This window comes from Octopus sinensis, linkage group LG13, assembly GCF_006345805.1.
Source record: "Octopus sinensis linkage group LG13, ASM634580v1, whole genome shotgun sequence".
Taxonomy (NCBI): Eukaryota; Metazoa; Mollusca; class Cephalopoda; order Octopoda; family Octopodidae; genus Octopus; species Octopus sinensis.
Genome location: NC_043009.1, coordinates 64,703,476 through 64,723,022, shown reverse-complemented (window position 1 = coordinate 64,723,022; position 19,547 = coordinate 64,703,476). Strand labels below are relative to the sequence as shown.

At 40.8% G+C, this 19,547-nt stretch overlaps 1 protein-coding gene across 10 annotated transcripts in view; it reads left to right on the top strand.

Moving 5' to 3' along the window:
- Positions 1–5,591: 5,591 nt before the first annotated feature.
- The window catches only part of LOC115218475 (nucleolar protein dao-5), a 30,374-nt gene continuing 16,418 nt past the window's right edge, over positions 5,592–19,547 (top strand). For all 10 annotated transcript variants that reach the window (XM_036508490.1, XM_036508494.1, XM_036508493.1 and 7 more), the window contains exons 1-7: positions 5,592–5,748; positions 9,012–9,049; positions 11,540–11,628; positions 12,985–13,031; positions 14,536–14,624; positions 15,801–15,854; positions 18,794–19,155. In XM_036508490.1, the coding sequence (XP_036364383.1) occupies positions 9,021–9,049; positions 11,540–11,628; positions 12,985–13,031; positions 14,536–14,624; positions 15,801–15,854; positions 18,794–19,155 (670 nt within the window). In that variant the 5' untranslated portion in view covers positions 5,592–5,748; positions 9,012–9,020. The remainder of the gene's footprint in view (positions 5,749–9,011; positions 9,050–11,539; positions 11,629–12,984; positions 13,032–14,535; positions 14,625–15,800; positions 15,855–18,793; positions 19,156–19,547) is intronic.

Here is a 19,547-nt window from a genome sequence, read left to right as displayed (position 1 = left end):
TTTTTTTTTGCTCGTCGTTATCCTACGGATTAGCTTTCAGCCAACAAACGTATGACCAATATACATATCTGTTCATTGTGGAATGAAGAGAGGGTAAGGGTGAGGTGGAAAGAGAGAGAGAGGGGGAGAAGAGAGAAAGAGATGGGGAAAGAAATGGAGGAATCTATTGACGGACATATATGGTCGTGTAAGTAGGGGGAGGGTGAGTATGGGGTAAAAGTTCCTTATTTATGGCAAGACGACTGCTTATAGAAGAAAATCGAACCCTTACTGGGAGTTGAAGGACAAGGGGGCAAAACTTTTGCTTTTAGAGTTCAGGTGGGCCCCTGGATGGAAGGAATTCTTCAATATAATCCCTTTTTTTTTTTCTGATAATTAAATTCTGCAACCACTGTGGTTTATTTTATCAAATGCTTCTTCCCTCCAGATAATGTGACGGGTTTAATTTAGAAATTACTCTTATTATTAGTTGATTGTTGAAAGACGACAAGCTAGCAGAATCGTTAAACCAGAACAAACAATAACTCTGAGCACCTTTTTAAACTCCACTTGTCTAACACCCGTGGACATGTTTACAAAGTCAGAAAACAGCACAGCTTCTTCCATGACTTTTGGAAACATTTTTTTACGCTCAGAGTTGCTGAAGCATGAAACAGACTACCGGCATCAGTTGTTAGTTGTCGGAGCACAGTATCCTTCAAAACTTCCATGCTCCCTGAGATTCGCCAACACTACACCTGATTTTCTCCCCTCCATACACACACAAACATGTATCTGACTCATACATTGTTCGCTTCCCAGACATTTGTACATTACTGCATATGCTTTATACGCACTTTCTGACAAGTTGTGGTGCACCTGAGCACTGTATACAATAATTTCATTATTATTATGTTTGGCACCATTTATTCTATCTATATGTTCTAATTTCAGATTCTGCAGAGATCGACTTTGTCCTTCACTCTTTTGGGTTAATAAAATAAGTACTAGTTGATCATTGGGGGTTGATGTAATCGACTGTTCTCATTCCCCCACCCACCACTGCAGAATTTCGTGTCTTTAGTAGAAGGGATTATTACTTCAGTGCTGTACTTGACCATTAAGCCTATCCAAGGAAACATCTGATCAAAAATATGTTTTCGGAAGAGAGAAAGAAGTTCCACTTGTTAGGGGGTTCATCTGATGCCAACATCCACTGCCAAAAAAATTGGCAGCCTAAGGACGCTGAAGCACATACCAAAGTTAAAACATTTACAGAGATAAATATATAAATATAAACATTACACTGATACCAGTAAGTGTTTTGAGGGGCAGGAGTTTGTTAAAGGATTATATCTGTGGAAATTAACTTTAATTTAAATGTTATCAATGATGCTCAACAAATGGAAAGCACTCGGACTTGCCTCCAGCGAAGAAATTAATGATGCTGTGGTACAATATTCAGTCCTTTTGATACGAACCTGGCTGAAACTGCCTCTGGCCCTGTTGTACAAATGTCTTGTTTTCATAAGTGGAGCTCCCCCCACCCCCTATTATGAAGACAAAGAATACAAGGATAACGTGAAATTCCGGATCCTTCCAAAAGATGAATGAATGTCTCAGAAATAGAATAGATCTTGTTTGGTTTGGCAGATTTTACAGAAGTGTGTTAATCACGTTCAACCAAATAAGGTGAAGTGGCATGGCTTTGTGGTTAGGGACATTCAGCTCATGATCACAAAGTCACGAGTTCGATTCCTGGTCGTGTATTGTGTCCTTGAGCAAGACACTTTATTTCACATTGCTCCAGTCCACTCACCTGGCCAAAATGGGTTGCATCTGTATTTCACAGCACCAACCACGTCTCATTCTGTGTCATGCTGAATCTTCCCTGAGAAGGGTCTGCATGTCTGTAGAGTACTTAGTGTAGCTGGGGTCGAGGTCGGGTGGGGCAGTAGGGGTGGCACTTTTGGATCTGCTGTAGGCAATATATGTTTCTTGTGGGCTCTGGGGGCAGCAAATGGAAGGGCCACCTTGGGTGGCACACACTAGCTATGCTAGTGCAGCCACTTGCTCGTTATTTTCACAAGCAGGCTGTTCTGTTGATCGAATCATCTGGAACATTTGTCATTGTGACCAAGAGTGTCAGATACTTTAAAAACCAAACAGGGCTGGAATTCTGAGCCCTAAATGATAAGCTTTTGCCCAAAACAAGAACACAATAACAACAAATGCTGAATCAGGAGTATGCAGAGGATGTGGTTGTTTTTGGTCTCTTTCCATAAAAGGCATCAACGGTCACCTTTATCTGCAGCAAGTGCCACAATGAGTTGAGATATGAAGTACTCTTACCAGATCCAACTTGTAGGTTCTCAGCCCAGTGGCAGCTCGTAAATAAAATTAGTGGGGGTGCTGCTTCAGAAAATTTTGAGCCGTTGTTTTAATATTGTGTAAAAGGAAACAAACGTATAAAAAGAAAATTTATTCTTAAACTTGATCAGTTTGTATTTTAGCCACTGCCGGGTTGTGTGTTTAATTTGTTCCCTGAACACCACCGCAAATTTCCTGCTGTTTTTCAAAAATCCCCCATAAATCACAAAATAAGGTGGGGGAAATGTGCCCTTTTTTTCAAATCCTGGCAGCAACAGTGAAGCTGGAAGCAGGATAATAATCTAATTCTGCACTTTATCACATTCAAGAATATAAACATGTTTTTAAGCACAACACATGTGGAGTCAAAAAGAAGCACTACCTTTCACCTGGCACTGTCGTTCACTCAGTGCTCTCTCTCCCTAACATGAAGCATCCTATCTCAGACATGTGAACAACAGCCAAACACTGCATCACTGGAACCGTGAAGCACACAGTTCTATACAAGGATTTTTGTATTTTTTTCATAAACTTGGGTACGGCTACTGGCATTAAGCTTATGGATTATATAATGTACAAGTATAAAGAAAGAATTAAAGGAAAAAGGACTCATTATATTGAATGTTATCGATAATATCAAGTGGAAATAGGTGTTGCTGCAGTTCCTATACACGAACCGCCAATGTCTCAGCCATTAGGCAGTTTGACAACCCAATTAAATAATATCTTGTTTTATTTTGTTGTAAACCAGATACAAAATCGAAGTTGTTTTTATTCTATCGGTTTTCTTTTTGTCGAACTGCTAAGTTACGGGGGATATAAACACAACGCCTGTTGTCAGCAGTGATGAACACACACACATACACACGACTGGCTTCTTTCAGTTTCCGTCAACTAAATTCACTCACAAACTTGTGGTTTTAGTAGAAGACACTTGGCCAAGGTTCCACGCAGTGGGACTGAACCTGGAATCATGTGGTTGGGAAGCAAGTTTCTTAGCATACAGCCACACGCCTACGTCTTTACTTTTACACAACTCTTTAAACTATCAGACTTGTGTAACGTTTTCACCCTTGGTTTTTATATATATTATAAAATGAGATGGGTTTTATCCAACCCATCTCGTTTCGAAAGTTTCTGGTCTTAACATTGGAAGCTGTTCAGCGACGTGCAACCAAAAGAATACCCTCCATCAGGCATTTGCCATATCCTGAACACCTTACTTCCCTGGGCATGGACACATTGAAACTCCGACGTCTGGCAGCTGACTTGGCAGACACCCATAAAATTATCAACCATCTTACAAACAATAACTCTGAGCACCTTTTCAAACTCCACCCATCTAACACCCGTGGACATATTTACAAAGTAAGAAAACAACACAGCTCCCATGACTTCAGGAAACATTTTTTCACGCTGAGGGTTGCTGAAGCATGGAACAAACTGCCGGCATCAGTTGTTAGTTGTCGGAGGACTGCATCCTTCAAAACTTCCATGCTTCCTGAGATTCGCCAACACTACACCTGATTTTCTCCCCTCCATACACACACAAGCATGTATCTGACTCATACATTGTTCGCTTTCCAGACATTTCTACATTACTGCATGTACTTTATATGCACTTTCTGACAAGTTGTGGTGCACCTGAGCACTGTATACAATTAATTTCATTATTATTATATTTGGTATGCATGAAGGTATTGTAAGAAATTGTCCTCTGAGGTTAAATCAAAGAGATTATTATTACTGGACAAGATACTTTTCAGTGTCTGACCATGACGTTCTGAGTTCAAATCCCACCGAATTCAGTTTTGCCTTTTATTCTTCCAGGAGCGATAAAATGTAGTCAGGTAGTGGGGCGGTGGTGTAGACTAAACTCCTTCCCACAAAATTGCTGGCTTTGTGCATAAATCATAAAATGTTAGGACTACACAGTTTAAGAATGTGGTAGGTCTTTAGCTCGTCCAAAAATAGTTAGTAGACCTGTAAACAGGAACAATGATAGACATTCATACTTAGTACATCCTTTAAATTAGGGGTCCCCAACCACCTGACCGTCTATCATTTGGTACCAGATATCACAAAGAATAAATTTTTAAAAATTATTTCTATTTTTGGCGTTAGGAAGGGCATCCAGCCGTAGAAACACTGCCAGATCTGACTAGGCCTGGTGCAGCCTTCCGGCTTCACAGACCCCAGTTGAACCGTCCAACCCATGCTAGCATGGAAAACGGACGCTAAATGATGATGATTTCCTTGATATGACAATCTGCTGGGTGTTTTTACTTTATATATGTAATAATTAAATTACATATTATGCATGTTGTTTTCTTATGTCCGTGGGAAAATTGCTTTGTGGGGAATAGGTCCGTGGCGTAAAAAGGTTGGGGGTTGGCGATCCTTCGGTATAGGTACCGTAAGTGGCTTTTTTTACATTTCTGAAGATAACAGAAACCCTTTTCTCTCACTCCAAACCCTAACCCCCCATATATATATATATAAAAAAAAAAACACTTTCTTGAAATGTATCCGGTACTTCCGGTACCTATATCGAAGATACGCCTCAAAATCCGAATAAAATAAAACAAGTTAAGAAGGCCTCTGAATCTTTGCTCGATTTGCTAAAAATATCTAGTGAAACCTTGCATAACGTCATGAATAAACAAAAGAAAAAAAAAAGACACGTTTAATAAAATGGTCCCTAATATGCAAAGTGACGGAATTGTCACGACCGAACGCTTTTGAACAGGGTTCTGTTCGGTCGGGGTCTGCAATGAGGTTAAGTAACATTTACTTAGTGACGGCCGAGTCGATATAAACAACCACATAAGTACCAGTTACGCACTGGGGATCGATGTAATCGACTTAATACGCTTGTTTGTCCTGTCTGTGTTTAGCCCCTTGTTTGTTAGTAAAGAAATAGGTATTTCGTCTGTTTTTACGTTCTGAGTTCAAATTCCACCGAGGTCGAATTTGCTTTTCATCCTTTCGGGGTCGATAAATTAAGTACCAGTTGCGTACTGGGGTCGATATAATCGACTTAATCCGCTTGTCTGTCCCCTCTGTGTTTAGCCCCTTGTGTGTAGTAAAGAAATAGGTATAAACAACCACTTTTTGGCCTGGTGCCTAAAAGAAGAAAAGAAATAAAAAAAATACATCAACACGCGTTGACGTTTACTTTTTAACCAATCAAAACACAAGGAAATCTCTTCCCCCACCGCCCGATTCCCCATTTCTGACCAATCAGAAGGTCGATATTATTCAGTGTTGTCCCACCTCGCATTATGGCGGTATTGTAAATGTTTGTGAGTCTCATTTGTTTATATTTTATGGTAAAGTTGTAGAGAAGAGAGTTACAGTACAAGCGGAGGCGTAGAGTGGTTGGGCACGGTCGGAAGTGTGAGTATAATCGTTTGGATAACGTTGTAATGACGTTTTTAAATTTTAAACGCACTTTATTTATATAATGTATGTGTGAATATACACACTCATACATCTATACACATACACACACTGTCACATGTATGTGTGTGTATATATATACACACACACACACACATATATACGTGTACACATACACATTCATATAATACATGTGTACACACACATGTATGTGTGTATATATATATACGTGTGTACAAACACATTCATATAATACGTTATGTGTATATACACACACTGTCACATGTATATGTGTATATATATATATCTGGCGAAAGGTCTACTAGAGACGAAAGATCGACTCTCTATATATATACACACATATATACGTGTGCACATACACATTCATATAATACGTTATGTGTACACACACACACATGAATGAGTGTGTGTGTGTATATATATATATATATGCGTGTGCACATACACATATAATACATTGTGTACACACAGTAACATGTATATAAGTGTGTGTGTGTGTGTATAATATATATATGAGTGTGCACATACACATCATATATTACGTTATGTGTACACACACACACACGCACGCATATATTCTTATATATGCACTCTAGTATACACGTTATACATACATGCCTTGACGAGTGTGTAACGCTGTTGACATACTTATACACACATACCTACACACACAGATGTAGCGCGCGCGCGTGTGTATATAGCTTACAGACTCTCTTCGCTATTTCTAAGGCGTAAATCGAGACCAATGTTTACAGACAAAACCGACAACGGAGCCTGGACGTGGCCAGTCAACCCGTTAGAAATAGATGTCAAATTACACCTTTCCCCAACGTTCTCTTGTAATTCTTTTCACATCGGAAAATGCATTATAGGAATTTAAATGCACGTCAGTAGGTAATTTGGTATTTTGTCATTCTTTTAGAGTCGACCTCGGTGGTACTCCGATTCGAAATGTAAATGACCATAATGAATTTCGTTGATCAGATTCACGTTTCTGGCATCTTGGTCAGTCAGACAGCACCATTGTGTTGCAAGTAGTGAAGATGGTAGTGGATAACTGACAAGTACGCAGTCTGTTCGGTATCCGTTTCACCCCCCAAAGTACTCGTCCACCAGGCTGATTGTTGTTACGAAGATGGCTGTTGATGACTGTCCTCCTAAATTCGCCATGGTCCTCGTAATTGCCTTTCGCGTGCAAGATCTAGTCTGGTGCAGTTTTAGTACTCGTCTACTAAGCTAACAGTTTTACGAAGATGGCTGTTTGTTGAGGACTTGGTGTAAGTTAATATTGAGGACTGCCCTCCTATATCCACCGCGATCTTCGTAACAGGCCTTCCTGTTTTAGTACTTGTTTGACAAAGTACTCGTCCACGTAGCTGAGAGCGTCAAGAAGATCGCTGTTGAGGACTTGGTTTTTAGTTATTATTGAAAACTGTCCTAAATTCGCCTTGGCCTTCGTAATAGTCCTTCCTCATTCAAGTTCTAGTCTGGTGCAATCTCAGTACTAAATCAAACAATGAAGCTTTGATTTCTCCTGAGATGGCAGTACCAGTCAGCAGAAAGGGGTCTCATATATGTCGCGTTACTTGCTCCATTGTGTTACCTCTTGATTAGATGACAGATTCTAAAGCAACCCTAAAGATCGGGCTTGGTCGTGGGTGGACTACTTTGATCATAAGTTTGCTTGGTCGAAGCTGACAACTATACGGTTTTAGCAAGGGAAGATCCTGTAACCGCATGCTTTCGAGTTCGGTTCCACTACAAGTCACCTTGGGCAAGTGTTTTCTGCTATAGCTCTGGACCTACCAATGCTTTGTGAAAGGATTTGGTGGACAGAAGCTGTGTGAAAGTCCGTTTTATATATATATATAACGTGTGTGTGTGTGTTTCAATGCTTAACCCTTGGTGTTGGATTGTTGCCAGAGGTAAAGAACTTGCACACCATCCGTTTTCAGTGTTACAAAAACCCTAACCCTAACCTCCGGGTGTGCATTCTCTTTACTTTCGCCAGATTGTTTGCCCCTCTTTCACTTAGTGGTTTGACAAAACAGAATGATTAAACATTAGACTTACTGGTGTCAATTTGATTAACTACCTTCCTCAAAGCGTTCCCTCAGCGTGGCTGTACTCCAGTGAGTGAAACAAATAAAAGAACAAACGAATGTTCCTAAACTGGATGGATGGTCATTGCCGGAAGACTTTTGATCAATAGAAGCATGGCAGCCAAACAACATTTATAATCTTAACAGCAGTTACTGGATGGTTATAGCAGGAATGCCTTTAATTATAATTCCGCTCATTAAAAGCTCGATCAACAGCTAAACAACAACTGTAACCTCCAGAACTAACTGTTGGATGGCCATAGCTTATATACTGAAGCCTTTTGCTCCCTTTCGAGAATAGATGATTGATAACTTTTCTCCACTGTTCTTGACCCTTGTCTGTCTGTCTTCATTCTGGTTAGATCTCTGGTTCTTCAGCTTTGCATCAGTATCCTGCCTCCAGTAATTTTTAGAGTGGCCTCTCTTCTGCCTCCCTTGTCAGTTTCAGACCAGAGCCTGATGTCTTATTTAGGATGCTGTTTTCCTTAAGGTGTGGGTGTCTGGCCTATCCATCTCCACTTGTGCTTCAGGAACTGGCCTTCCTCCCAGATTTTGCTGTACCACATCATGTTTCTCTGAAAGAAGTTCTTTCTTCTCTCGTGTCTTGTTGGCTTTGAAATGTCATTGAAGCTTCATAACTTTCGTTTTTCTAGGTAGGGCTGCTGTCACTAAGCACTCTCATTTTTACCTCTGGGAACAGGCGGTTCATATTAGTTGGCCTTTATCCTTTAACTTGTCCAGTATGAAGGGCCGTTGCAGGAGCCAGAGAATCATAGTTGACCACCTTTTATAAAAGGTTGATTTGTTGTTACTGTTTTTTTTTGTCTGCACATCCGGCCAAAATATTCTACTCATTATATGATCAAACTGGTCAGGTCAGGCCTCTCATGCCTACCCTATAATGTCATTCTAAAAATAAACAATCACATTGAAATCTTGAAGCTACAAGTTAATGCGTGATTGATTCAAAGCAATACAAATTATTGCTGATGTTTGACAGAGTAATCTGAATGTTAAAGGGTTAATCTCGGAGGCCTTGGAAAATAAGGGTCATAGGTACTTCACCTCTTTCTAATTGATCTATAAAATAAAATTAGAAAAAAAAAATTAAGTTAATCTCCTGTTAATCTTTTTCAGAAATGGATCATGGCACTTTCCACTGCTCAAATTAGAACGTAAGTATTTGTCTGCTTAAATTATGCTTCTTGGGTTTCACCATAATTTGATAATGGTTTTTATATTTCTGTATTCTTTTCACTGGTTCCAGTCACTGGGCTGTGACCATGCTGTAGCACTGCCTTCAAAGATTTTTCTACTGGAACTTGGCTCAACCATATTGATCCCAGTACTCATCGAATGGCTAAATGTCACCTTTTAATATAATGAGATTTACCCTCAAAGTTCATATTTTACATCTGTTTTTTTTTACTGATGCTTGCTTTAGTTGGATGGTTCTCACAGCATCTCACCTTTATCACCTGAGAACATGCAACAACAGAGAAAAGCATCAATTTTCATTGTATGTCTCATGTCTTTTGTGGTTGGATGATAGGCTTCAGTACTATTTCCTCTATCATGTTTGTTCTCCATATGTAGAACAATGGTACCTGCAAACTGTAGGAGAAGTTATGGGTTTTCTATTCCATCAAATTCCTCTCAAATGATTCTCTTCATGAAATTAAACGTGTACCTGCAAATCTTCTTAATAAAAAGATTAAAACCATGAATCCAAGAAAAATATCTTCTTTCCATTCACATCTAGAATGCTTCATGGCAGTGATTCTCACCCCACCCCCACCCATTTTTTTTTTTTTACCTATGGATCTCTTTGATTTCTATTTTACCTTGATGGACTCTCTCAGCCATTTGGTATTTTAGAAAATCATAATTTTTATAATTAAATATTATTGGGAACAGTATTAAAAAAAATTGTGAAAATATTTTGTGTATTGTGGAAGTTTAAGCAATTTATTGGAGATAAATTTTAAGAAACAAAATCCTATCTGGCTATCCATGGGCCTTATTTGATCCTGGTTTTGAACCACTGCTTTATCATCATCATCATCATTTAATGTCCATTGCCCATGCTGGCATGGATTAGACAGTTTGACTGGGCTGGCATGCTGGAAGGCAGAACCTGACTCCAGTCTGATTTGACATGGTTTTCTACAGCTGGATGCCCTTCCTAATGCCGACCACTCTGAGAGTGTAATGGGTGCTTTTACATGCCACTAGCATGTAATTTCACAAGGAGGCTGTTCTGTTGATCAGATCAACTGGAACTCTCATCATCATCATTGTTTAACGTCCACTTTCCATGCTGGCATGGGTTGGATGGTTTGACTGAGGACCGGCAAGCCAGGAGGCAGCACCTGGCTCCAATCTGATCCAGCAGAGTTTCTACAGCTGGATGCCCTTCCTAACGCCAACCACTCTGAGAATGTAGTAGGTGCTTTTTACGTGCCACCGGCCACTTTTGGATGGTGCTTTTGTTTTGAATTAATCATGCTTTATCTTGTGTCTTTGAGATTTCGATGATGTGATTATTTTTATGATGGCATTGTAGGATAGGTGTGAGAAGCCGGAGCTGGTTGGTTAGAAGATAAAGCAGAATATTTTCACCTAATATGACTGGTTTAAATGCTAATTTAATTTCGATCACTTTAAGGTTTAAAGTGATCAAATTAAAGCATTCCTTCAAAATTTCCCTTATATTCCCCTTGATGCCTTCTGATATTCTCCCCAAGGACCCAACAATAATTGGCACTATCTTTATCTTCTTCATTTTCCACTTTATTATTATTATTATCAAAACAAAACAAAAATCAAAATAGATGAACATCAATGGAATTTGTATCTTTGTGGTACCAGTGCTGGTGGCACACAAGAAAACTATCCGAGCGTGGCCGTAGCCAGTACCGCATCGACTGGCCTCCGTGCTGTGGGCACATAACAAACACCATCCGATCGTGGCTGTTCGCCAGCCTCATCTGGCACCTGTGTCGGTGGCACATAAAAACACCATCCGAAGACCCGGCAAGACTAGTCAGGCCATAACCCGTGGCCCCTACCTGGGACGTAGTCAGTCCACCTGTGCATACCTTCCTTCTTGTGACACTTGTGAAGACCTGTTGAGGCAAGTGAAAATCAAAACAAATCAAAATAGATGAACATCAATGGAATTTGTATCTTTGTGGTACCAGTGCTGGTGGCACACAAGAAAACTATCCGAACGTGGCCGTAGCCAGTACCGATGATGATGATGATGATTATGGCGGCAAGCTGGCAGAATTGTTAGCATGCCGGATGAAATGCTTAGCAGTACTTTGCCTGTTGCTATGTTCTAAGTTCAAATACAGCTGTGGTCAACTTTGCCTCTCATCCTTTTGGACTCAATAAATTAAGTACCAGTGAAACACTGGGGGGAGGGGTGATGTAATTAACTAGTCCCCTCCCCCCAAAATTTCAGGCCTTGGGCCTATAGTAGAAAGGATTATTATTATTATTATTTCTTCATGCTTGCGCAGGTGGAATGGATATCAGAGAGGAAAAAGAAAAAATGGAACTAAAATGTTTATATCATAAAAATTAATTAACAATTAACTATATTTGTAATTATTGCTAATTGAGTGTTGTTAAAATTAATTAATTTTTGTTGTTTTCAGAAACCTAGGAAAGGGTATTTTGGAAGGGAAACGTATTCGAATTGATGAAGACGGATTTGAAAATTTCGATGACTATTTTACAGAAACTGGTAACGAGAAACACATCCAATTAAATTCTTTTAATTATTTCCTCCTCCACAGAAAGATCTTCTAAATGATCATGCAATCTGCTAGAAATAGCAGCCAAATCTCTTTCAAACCACATCTAATTGTTTTAAAAGAGAAAAAACTCAGCAAGCAAAAACTCATAGGTGCAGGAGTGGCTGTGTGGTAAGTAGCTTGCTTACCAACCACATGGTTCCGGGTTCAGTCCCACTGCGTGGCATCTTGGGCAAGTGTCTTCTGCTATAGCCCCGGGCCGACCAATGCCTTGTGAGTGGATTTGGTAGACGGAAACTGAAAGAAGCCTGTCGTATATATGTATATATATATATATGTGTCTGTGTTTGTGTGTCTGTGTTTGTCCCCCTAGCATTGCTTGACAACCGATGCTGGTGTGTTTACGTCCCCGTCACTTAGTGGTTCGGTAAAAGAGACCGATAGAATAAGTACTGGGCTTACAAAAGAATAAGTCTCGGGGTCAAGTTACTCGATTAAAGGCGGTGCTCCAGCATGGCCGCAGTCATATGACTGAAACAAGTAAAAGAGTAAAGAGTAAGCACACCTTAGATGATGTTGTTCTAGATACACTATGACGAGATTGTCATGTCGTCATGGCTGAAAAATTATTATTGTTCAATGATCTGTTGGATTAGGGTTCACTAGGGTGGGGTGGGGGCTAAACAATGCCTTAGCTGACACTCCCCTTCCCTCACCAATAACTGCTGTTTTTGTAAAAGAAAAGACAAAGCAGATAATCCTGCATACCTCTTGATGGTCATGATTGGACTGCTTTCGGCCATAGGTCTGCTCTATCAAACCTTAATGCTTAACAACAAAACCTAATCTATTAAGTTTCAGATATTTTACAAAAACCTACAAGGTTTTGATTGTAGTATCTTTAACTTGTTTCAGTCATTAGAATGTGGCCATGCTGGAGTACTGCCTTGAAGAATCTTTAGTCGAGTGAATCGACCCCAGTAGTTATTTATTTTTGATACTTATTGTATCCATCTCTTTTGCTGAACCACTTAGTTACAGGGATGTAAACACACCAACACTGGCTGTCAAGCAGCAGGTGAGGGCAAACACACACACACACACATATGAGGGGTTTCTTTCAGTTTTTTTTTTCACCAAATCCACTAACAAGGCTTTGGTCGACCCAGGGTTATAGTAGAAAACACTTGCCCAAAGTGCCCTGCAGTAGGACTGAACCTGAAACGATGTGGCTGTGAAGCGAGTTTCTTACCACAGCTTTTCCTAACACAGGTAGTCTGCTTCATTAAGAACATAACCACGTAAAGGTTAAATGATTTATAAGTTATTTTGTTACTTTTTTACAGACTCCGATGACTCTGATGTAGAAATTGTGAACCACGCTGACAATGTTGTAAGTATCTTTTCAATTTTTCCATTCAAATTCTTCCCATGAAACCTTTGGTGATGTGCCACGCTTGGGAAGACCTCTCAAGCTGAGTGAAATCATAGCCAATGCCAGTGTTGCGTAACTGGCACCCGTGCCAGTGACACGTAGAAAGCACTTACTACACTCTTGGAGTGGTTGGCATTAAGAAGGGCATCCAGCCATAGAAACCAGGCCAAATCAGATTGGGACCTGGTGCAGCTCCCAGCTTACTAGTTTTCAGTGGCCGTTGCCAGTGCCGCCTTGGCTGGCTTCCGTGCCGGTGCCACGTTAAAAGCTCCAACCGATCGTGGCCGATGCCGGACCCCCCTGACACCTGTGCAGGTGGCACGTAAAAAGCACCCACTACACTCACGGAGTGGTTGGCGTTAGGAAGGGCATCCAGCTGTAGAAACTCTGCCAGATAAGCCTGGAGCCTGGTGCAGCCCCTGGCTTCCCAGACCCCGGTCGAACCGTCCAACCCATGCTAGCGCAGAAAACGGACGTTAAACGATGATGATGATAATGTTCAACCCATGCCAGCATGAAAAATGGACATTAAATGATGATGATGATATTTTCCCATGTTGCAGTGTGGTGAAGAAGCTTGCTTCCCAACCATATGGTCTTGGGTTCAGTCCCCACTATGTGGAGCCTCGGGTAAATACCCTCTACTATGGCTCCAGACGGACTAAAGGCTTGTGGGAGAAAACGATTCATCATGGCTTTTAGTAGTTTTGGTGGAGGTACCAGAATTTTCTTTGCCAACCTTCCACTGCAATCACTTAGAACCCTTGCTACATGATTGCCACATGTGAGTGGCAGGCAAACTGTGGAAGTCCATTGTACAGGCAGGACCTGCTCTTTTCTGATTAATTTAATCTGTTGCCCATCACCACTTGATCCTTGAGTACTTTTAACAGAATTTCCTCTGAGCATAATTTCTTCTTTTTCTCTCATCAGGTTAGAAGGGGTCACAGATGTTCTCTTTTCTTCCTATGGTCAAGTCATAAAAAAGCAAAAAATTGCAACAGGATTATTATATTAATATCTATTATGTTGATAAGGTGGCGAGCTGACAGAAACGTTAGCACGTGGGCGAAATGCATAGCCAAGGTCGACTTTGCCTTTCATCCTTTCGGGGTCGATTAAATAAGTACTAGTTACACACTGGAGTTGATATAATCGACTTAATCCGTGTGTCTGTCCTTGTTTGTCCCCTCTATGTTTAGCCCCTTGTGGGTAGTAAAGAAATAGGTATTTCATCTATCTCTATGTTCTGTGTTCAAATTCCACCAAGGTCGACATTACCTTTCATCCTTTCAGGGTCAATAAATTAAGTACCGGTTGCCTACTGGGGTCGATCTAATTGACTTGTCCCTCCCCCAAAATTTTGGGCCTTGTGCCTACAGTAGAAAAGAATATCTATTATGTTGAGGATTATTATGTGAATTATTTATTTAGATATTAATATTATTTTTGTTTATTTCAGAAAATAGTGGCTGTAAAACCGGCAGCAGATGATGATGCCAAGAGTAGTGTGTCCCCTCTTTCTCTCTCAAATTTCCCTTCCAGGAAAAGGTAAGCTTAAAAATAAATTCTATTATCATAAAATCCCTCCATGAAATTTCAGGGCATGTGCTTATGTTAGAAACAAATGATATTGAGTAAGGCCTGTTTCTGTCCCTCTATCATAATTTCATTTCCTTCGATACCATTTCCCATTCGGTTGAAGGGATCTTGTCTTTTAGGTATTTGCGAAACATCACTCGTGCTTGTGTCATGAAAAAAGCACTCAGTACACTTTGTAAAGTGATTAGTCTTATGAAGGGCACCCAGCCATAGAGACCAGACCAAAGTAGGGAGCTAGGCACAGTCATCTGGCTTGTTGGTTCCTGTTAAACAATCCAAACCAGATCAGCATGGGGAAAGGATGTTAAATGTTGGTGATTTACCTCAATGTTTTGTCCTAATTTCTGGGTTGTTTATTAAAGACTATAGCAAGAAGAGTATTTTAGGGGTTGAGTTGGGGGTCGAGCTATTCAAAAATTATATGATATATATTATGTTATAGAAAATTGGCACATAAAAGGCATCATTTGAGTGTAATCGTTACCAGCGTCGCCTTACTGCACCATCTGAGCATGATCGTTGCCAGAGCGGCTAACTGGCTTCCGTGTCGGTGGCACGTAAAGGGCACCATTCGAGCGTGATCGTTACCAGCATCACCTTACTGGCACCTGTGCCAGTGGCATGTGTAAAAAGATTTGAGTGAGGTCGTTGCCAGTACCACCTGACTGGGCCCCATGCCAGTGGCACGTAAAAAGCTCCCACTACACTCTCGGAGTGGTTGGCATTAGGAAGGGCATCCAGCTGTATAAACTCTGCCAGATCAAGATTGGAGCCTGGTGCAGCCATCTGGTTCGCCAGCCCTCAGTCAAAACTGTCCAACCCATGCTAGCATGGAAAGCGGACGTTAACGATGATGGTGAGGATGAAAGACAAAGCCTTAAAATGAAGAAGAGGATGTTGATATGGAGTGGGGGATGGCGAGGGAGAGTTGTAAAATGTCGTACAGGCATTGTGTAATTGAGAAGGTTTATTAAAACAAAAAAGAAAAAAAACTCATCCCACTTTATAATGTGTCAGAATGTTCTGTGTTTTGAGAGATATATTTCTATAGGACTGGAGGATGTGGGGTGTATTTTGAGGTGTATTTTTCTGTTTGGTTATTAAACGAGAGCCTTTTATTTGCAGATTATCATTTCCTGTTGAGTCAATGACAGATTCTTGTTCAAACGCTTCTGAAGAGTAAGTGTTTCTTCTTATTTTTAAGTTCTTGGATAAAAGAGAATATATTGTATGTGTATGCATACACACACACATACATATGCACATAAAGTACACACTAATTTGGTTCGACTACCATCCGTGCAACATCTATATTCCTCCCTGTCCCTGCCGTAAGGCTTTACTTCCACACACGCACGCCAGCTTAATTTAATTTGTCCTTAGTTGAAAGACACCTGTTGTTATGTCCTGTTATTTGTATTTGTGTACCATTTCTCCGTTTTATTCTGTCCTTGTTTCCATAGACATTCGTTGCTTCCAAGGAATCTAGTGTTCTTAGCTTAGTTTTTCCTTGGGGCTGGCCAGATTAGAGCAATCTCAAGTACAACCAGCCGAAATTGCAAAGATAATCTGGAACTCGACTGAGGAAAGAAAACTCCGAATGACCCATCCTTGTTTTCTTTGTATCGTCTATCTGGATGCTTTGCTGTCCCTTTCTTGTATCACCTAATTGTCTGGTTGTTTTGTGTTCTTGTCCCATTTTGTATATATATATATATATATATATAACGGGAAGCTTTATGAAAATAAACAAAAGACGAAGGCAGGTGGAAAACAAACGAACAATTGTATTAGTATGGCGCTCAGGAAATATAAATAAAACAAGTCTTTAACGTTTCGAGCCTACGCTCTTCAACAGAAAGATACGCAGAGAGAGAAAAACACAGAAAGAAGGAGAGAAAAAAAATGCGTGCAGTAGCTAACGAATCAACATGGCGATCTGATTTCGGCCAGAGGTCAAGATCAAACATGAGACGCGAGAGCGAAATAAGGGGAGATAATAGGGTTGATAAGGGTTGAGGGACCAGCTAAAAGTGCGTGGGAGGGGTCTGGATGTGTGTATGTATAGGGTTGGTGTATGTATTAGCATGTATAAGGTGTGTGTGTGTGTGTGTGTATGAGAGAGTATTAGTGCGTAAGATTGGTCTGGACGTGCGTATGTATGGGGTTGGTGTATGTATTAGTATGTATTAGTATGTATTAGTACGTATTGGTATGTATAGGTGTGTGTGTGTGTGTGTGGAGAGAGTATAAGTGCGTATGCGGGGTCTGGACGTGTGTATGTATAGGGTTGGTGTAAGTATTAGTATGTACTAGTATGTATTAGTACGTATTAGTATGTATTAGTTGTGTGTGTATTAGTATGGCACATCATATGTGATGTGATGTGTAAAGTCATGTGGTGTAGTGAGGAGAAGAGGGGGAGGGGGAGAAAGGGGAAGAGGAGACGATGGGGGAGAAGGAAGGTGAGGAGGGGGATGAAGGAGGAAAGAGGAGAGGGGGAGAGAGAGAAGGGGAGAGAGGGAGTGAGGGAGCAGAGGGAAGGGGAAGAGGGAGGGAGAAAGGGAAGAAGGAAGGGGAGTAGGGGTGAAAGGATGAAGGACTGAAGAAGTAGGGGTCGGGGGGAGAAAGGATAGGTGAGGAGGGGGGAGAGGGGGGGGGGAGAGTTGAGACCAAATGGCGTATAAGAGCGAAGAGAGAAGATTAATTCCTGTTCACGGCGCAAACGGGAATCCGGATGGCCTCTGTGTAAGGACAAACCGAACACAGATAGGTGTTGCAAGGAGTGACCGGTGGAGCGGAAATGGCGTGAGACCAGTGTGTCGTTCGCAAGGTGGATGTCACGGAATTTACAAAAAAAACAATGACAAAGACAGATATATAAATAACAAACAGGTGTATTAGTTTAATGCTCAGGAAGGTGAGAAAGTCTTTTACTTTTTGAGTCTATGCTCTTCAGCAGAAAGGAACACAGAAAATACAGAGAGAATAAAAAAATGCTTTAGGGGCTAGTACTCAATCACGGTGGTTGTCTACCCCTTATGCAGAGTTTGACCACCTTCTGTACCTACACCTTAGAACCATCATGGCATCTGATATGGCTTTTTAAATCAGGCAATGTTCTGAAAAGACACCTACATTGAGTGCATATCCGATTTGGACCACCGAGAGCTGCAGATAAGTTCGGATCTCTGTGCATCTTAAAATGTCTTTTGATTTGCATATATTGCATTCAAAGGTGTGCACAGACATATAGGCAGAATCATGCTAGCATGGAAAACGGACGCTAAACGATGATGATGATATATATCAAATAAAATTAAAAACAGAATACAAAGGATATCGTGGTACACGTGTTTCAAGCTTTATAAACAATCCGTTCTTACATCAGTGTATTACTGATATAAAAGATGGTTTAAAGCTCTCTTCAGCTGCAAACATTGTTAGTCCAAATGTTTTGAACATTTGGCTGAGAAAATCTTCCCCAACAACCTCCACTTTTCCATGCTTGTATGGAAAAGTGGATGTTAAATGTTGATGATGAAGTACTTTTTTGTAAATTGGATGCCAGCGCCGGCCGCCTTGACTTGCTTCTGTGCCGGTGGCTCATGACCTGCTGTGCTTGAGGAGACCTATTGAGTCAAGTACATCAAAATAAATATCATTGGAAATTGTAGTTGTGATACATATGCTGGTGGCACATAAAAAGCACCAACCAATCGTAGCTGCTGCCAGCCTCCCCTGGCATCTGTGCTGGTGGCACGTAAAAAGCACCCACTGCACTCAGGGAATGGTTGGCATTAGGAAGGGCATCCAGCTGTAGAAACACTGCCAGATCAGACTGGAGCCTGGTGCAGCCTCCTGGCTTCCTAGATCCCCGGTCGAACCCTCCAACCCGTGCTAGCCCAGAAAACGGATGTTAAATGATGATGATGATGCCTATCCTTTGGGTCCAATTTTCAAAGACAAAAGGATGTCTTAAAAAATCTCAAAGATGTATTTCTTTGAAATCAGGATTTTGACTTTGAAAGTTGCTTCTTTTTCTTTGAATTCTGTTTCTATAAATAAAATAAATACAGAAAACAGTTCATTAATAATGCTTTCGTTTTGTTTTGAAGGGTTTCATATGTGCAAAGAGTCATCAGTAAACGTGGAATGAAGTCATTAGCCGACACTAGTGCTGCTGACTCTGAAGACGGTGACCATCAAGAAGTGATAGTCTCAGAGAAGGAGGTGACCACTACAAAGACACCTGAAGTGTCTTCAGCAGTCTCTAATTCTAACAGCAATGTCAGAATCATCAGTAAGCGAGGTATGAAATCTTTTCCTGAAGATGAGGAATCTTTTGTCCAAAAGGCTGCTTCGTCCCCAACAAAGGAATCTCTCTCCACAAATGTCTGTGATCCATCAGCTGAAGAACCAGAGACAACCGTCAAAAATGGAGGCAACACGAGTCTTTCAAGTTCAAAGGAATGTCAAGGTTTTGTATCTTCTGCTCATTCATTTTCACTCATTTCTCTCTCCCTCATTCACTTTCTTTCTTTCTCCCAAATTGTTTCTTTCATTTTTTCTTTCTTTCTCAATGACTACATGAATGAATTCAGCAACTTTTCTTCTGTTGGTGACTTCCTCCTCCTTAGCGAACATCTCCCACCCCCAGTCGTGGATCTGTGGGTGGTTAAGAAGCTTGCTTCCCAACTATGTTGTCTTGGATTCAGTCTCACAGCAGGGCACCCAGAGTGTCTTCTGTGTCTTCTACTATTGCCCCAAGCCAACCAAAGTTTTGTGAGTGGATTTGGTGGATGGAAACTGAAAGAAGCCCATTGAATATACTGTGCTTGAGGAGATCTATTGAGTCAAGTACATCAAAAT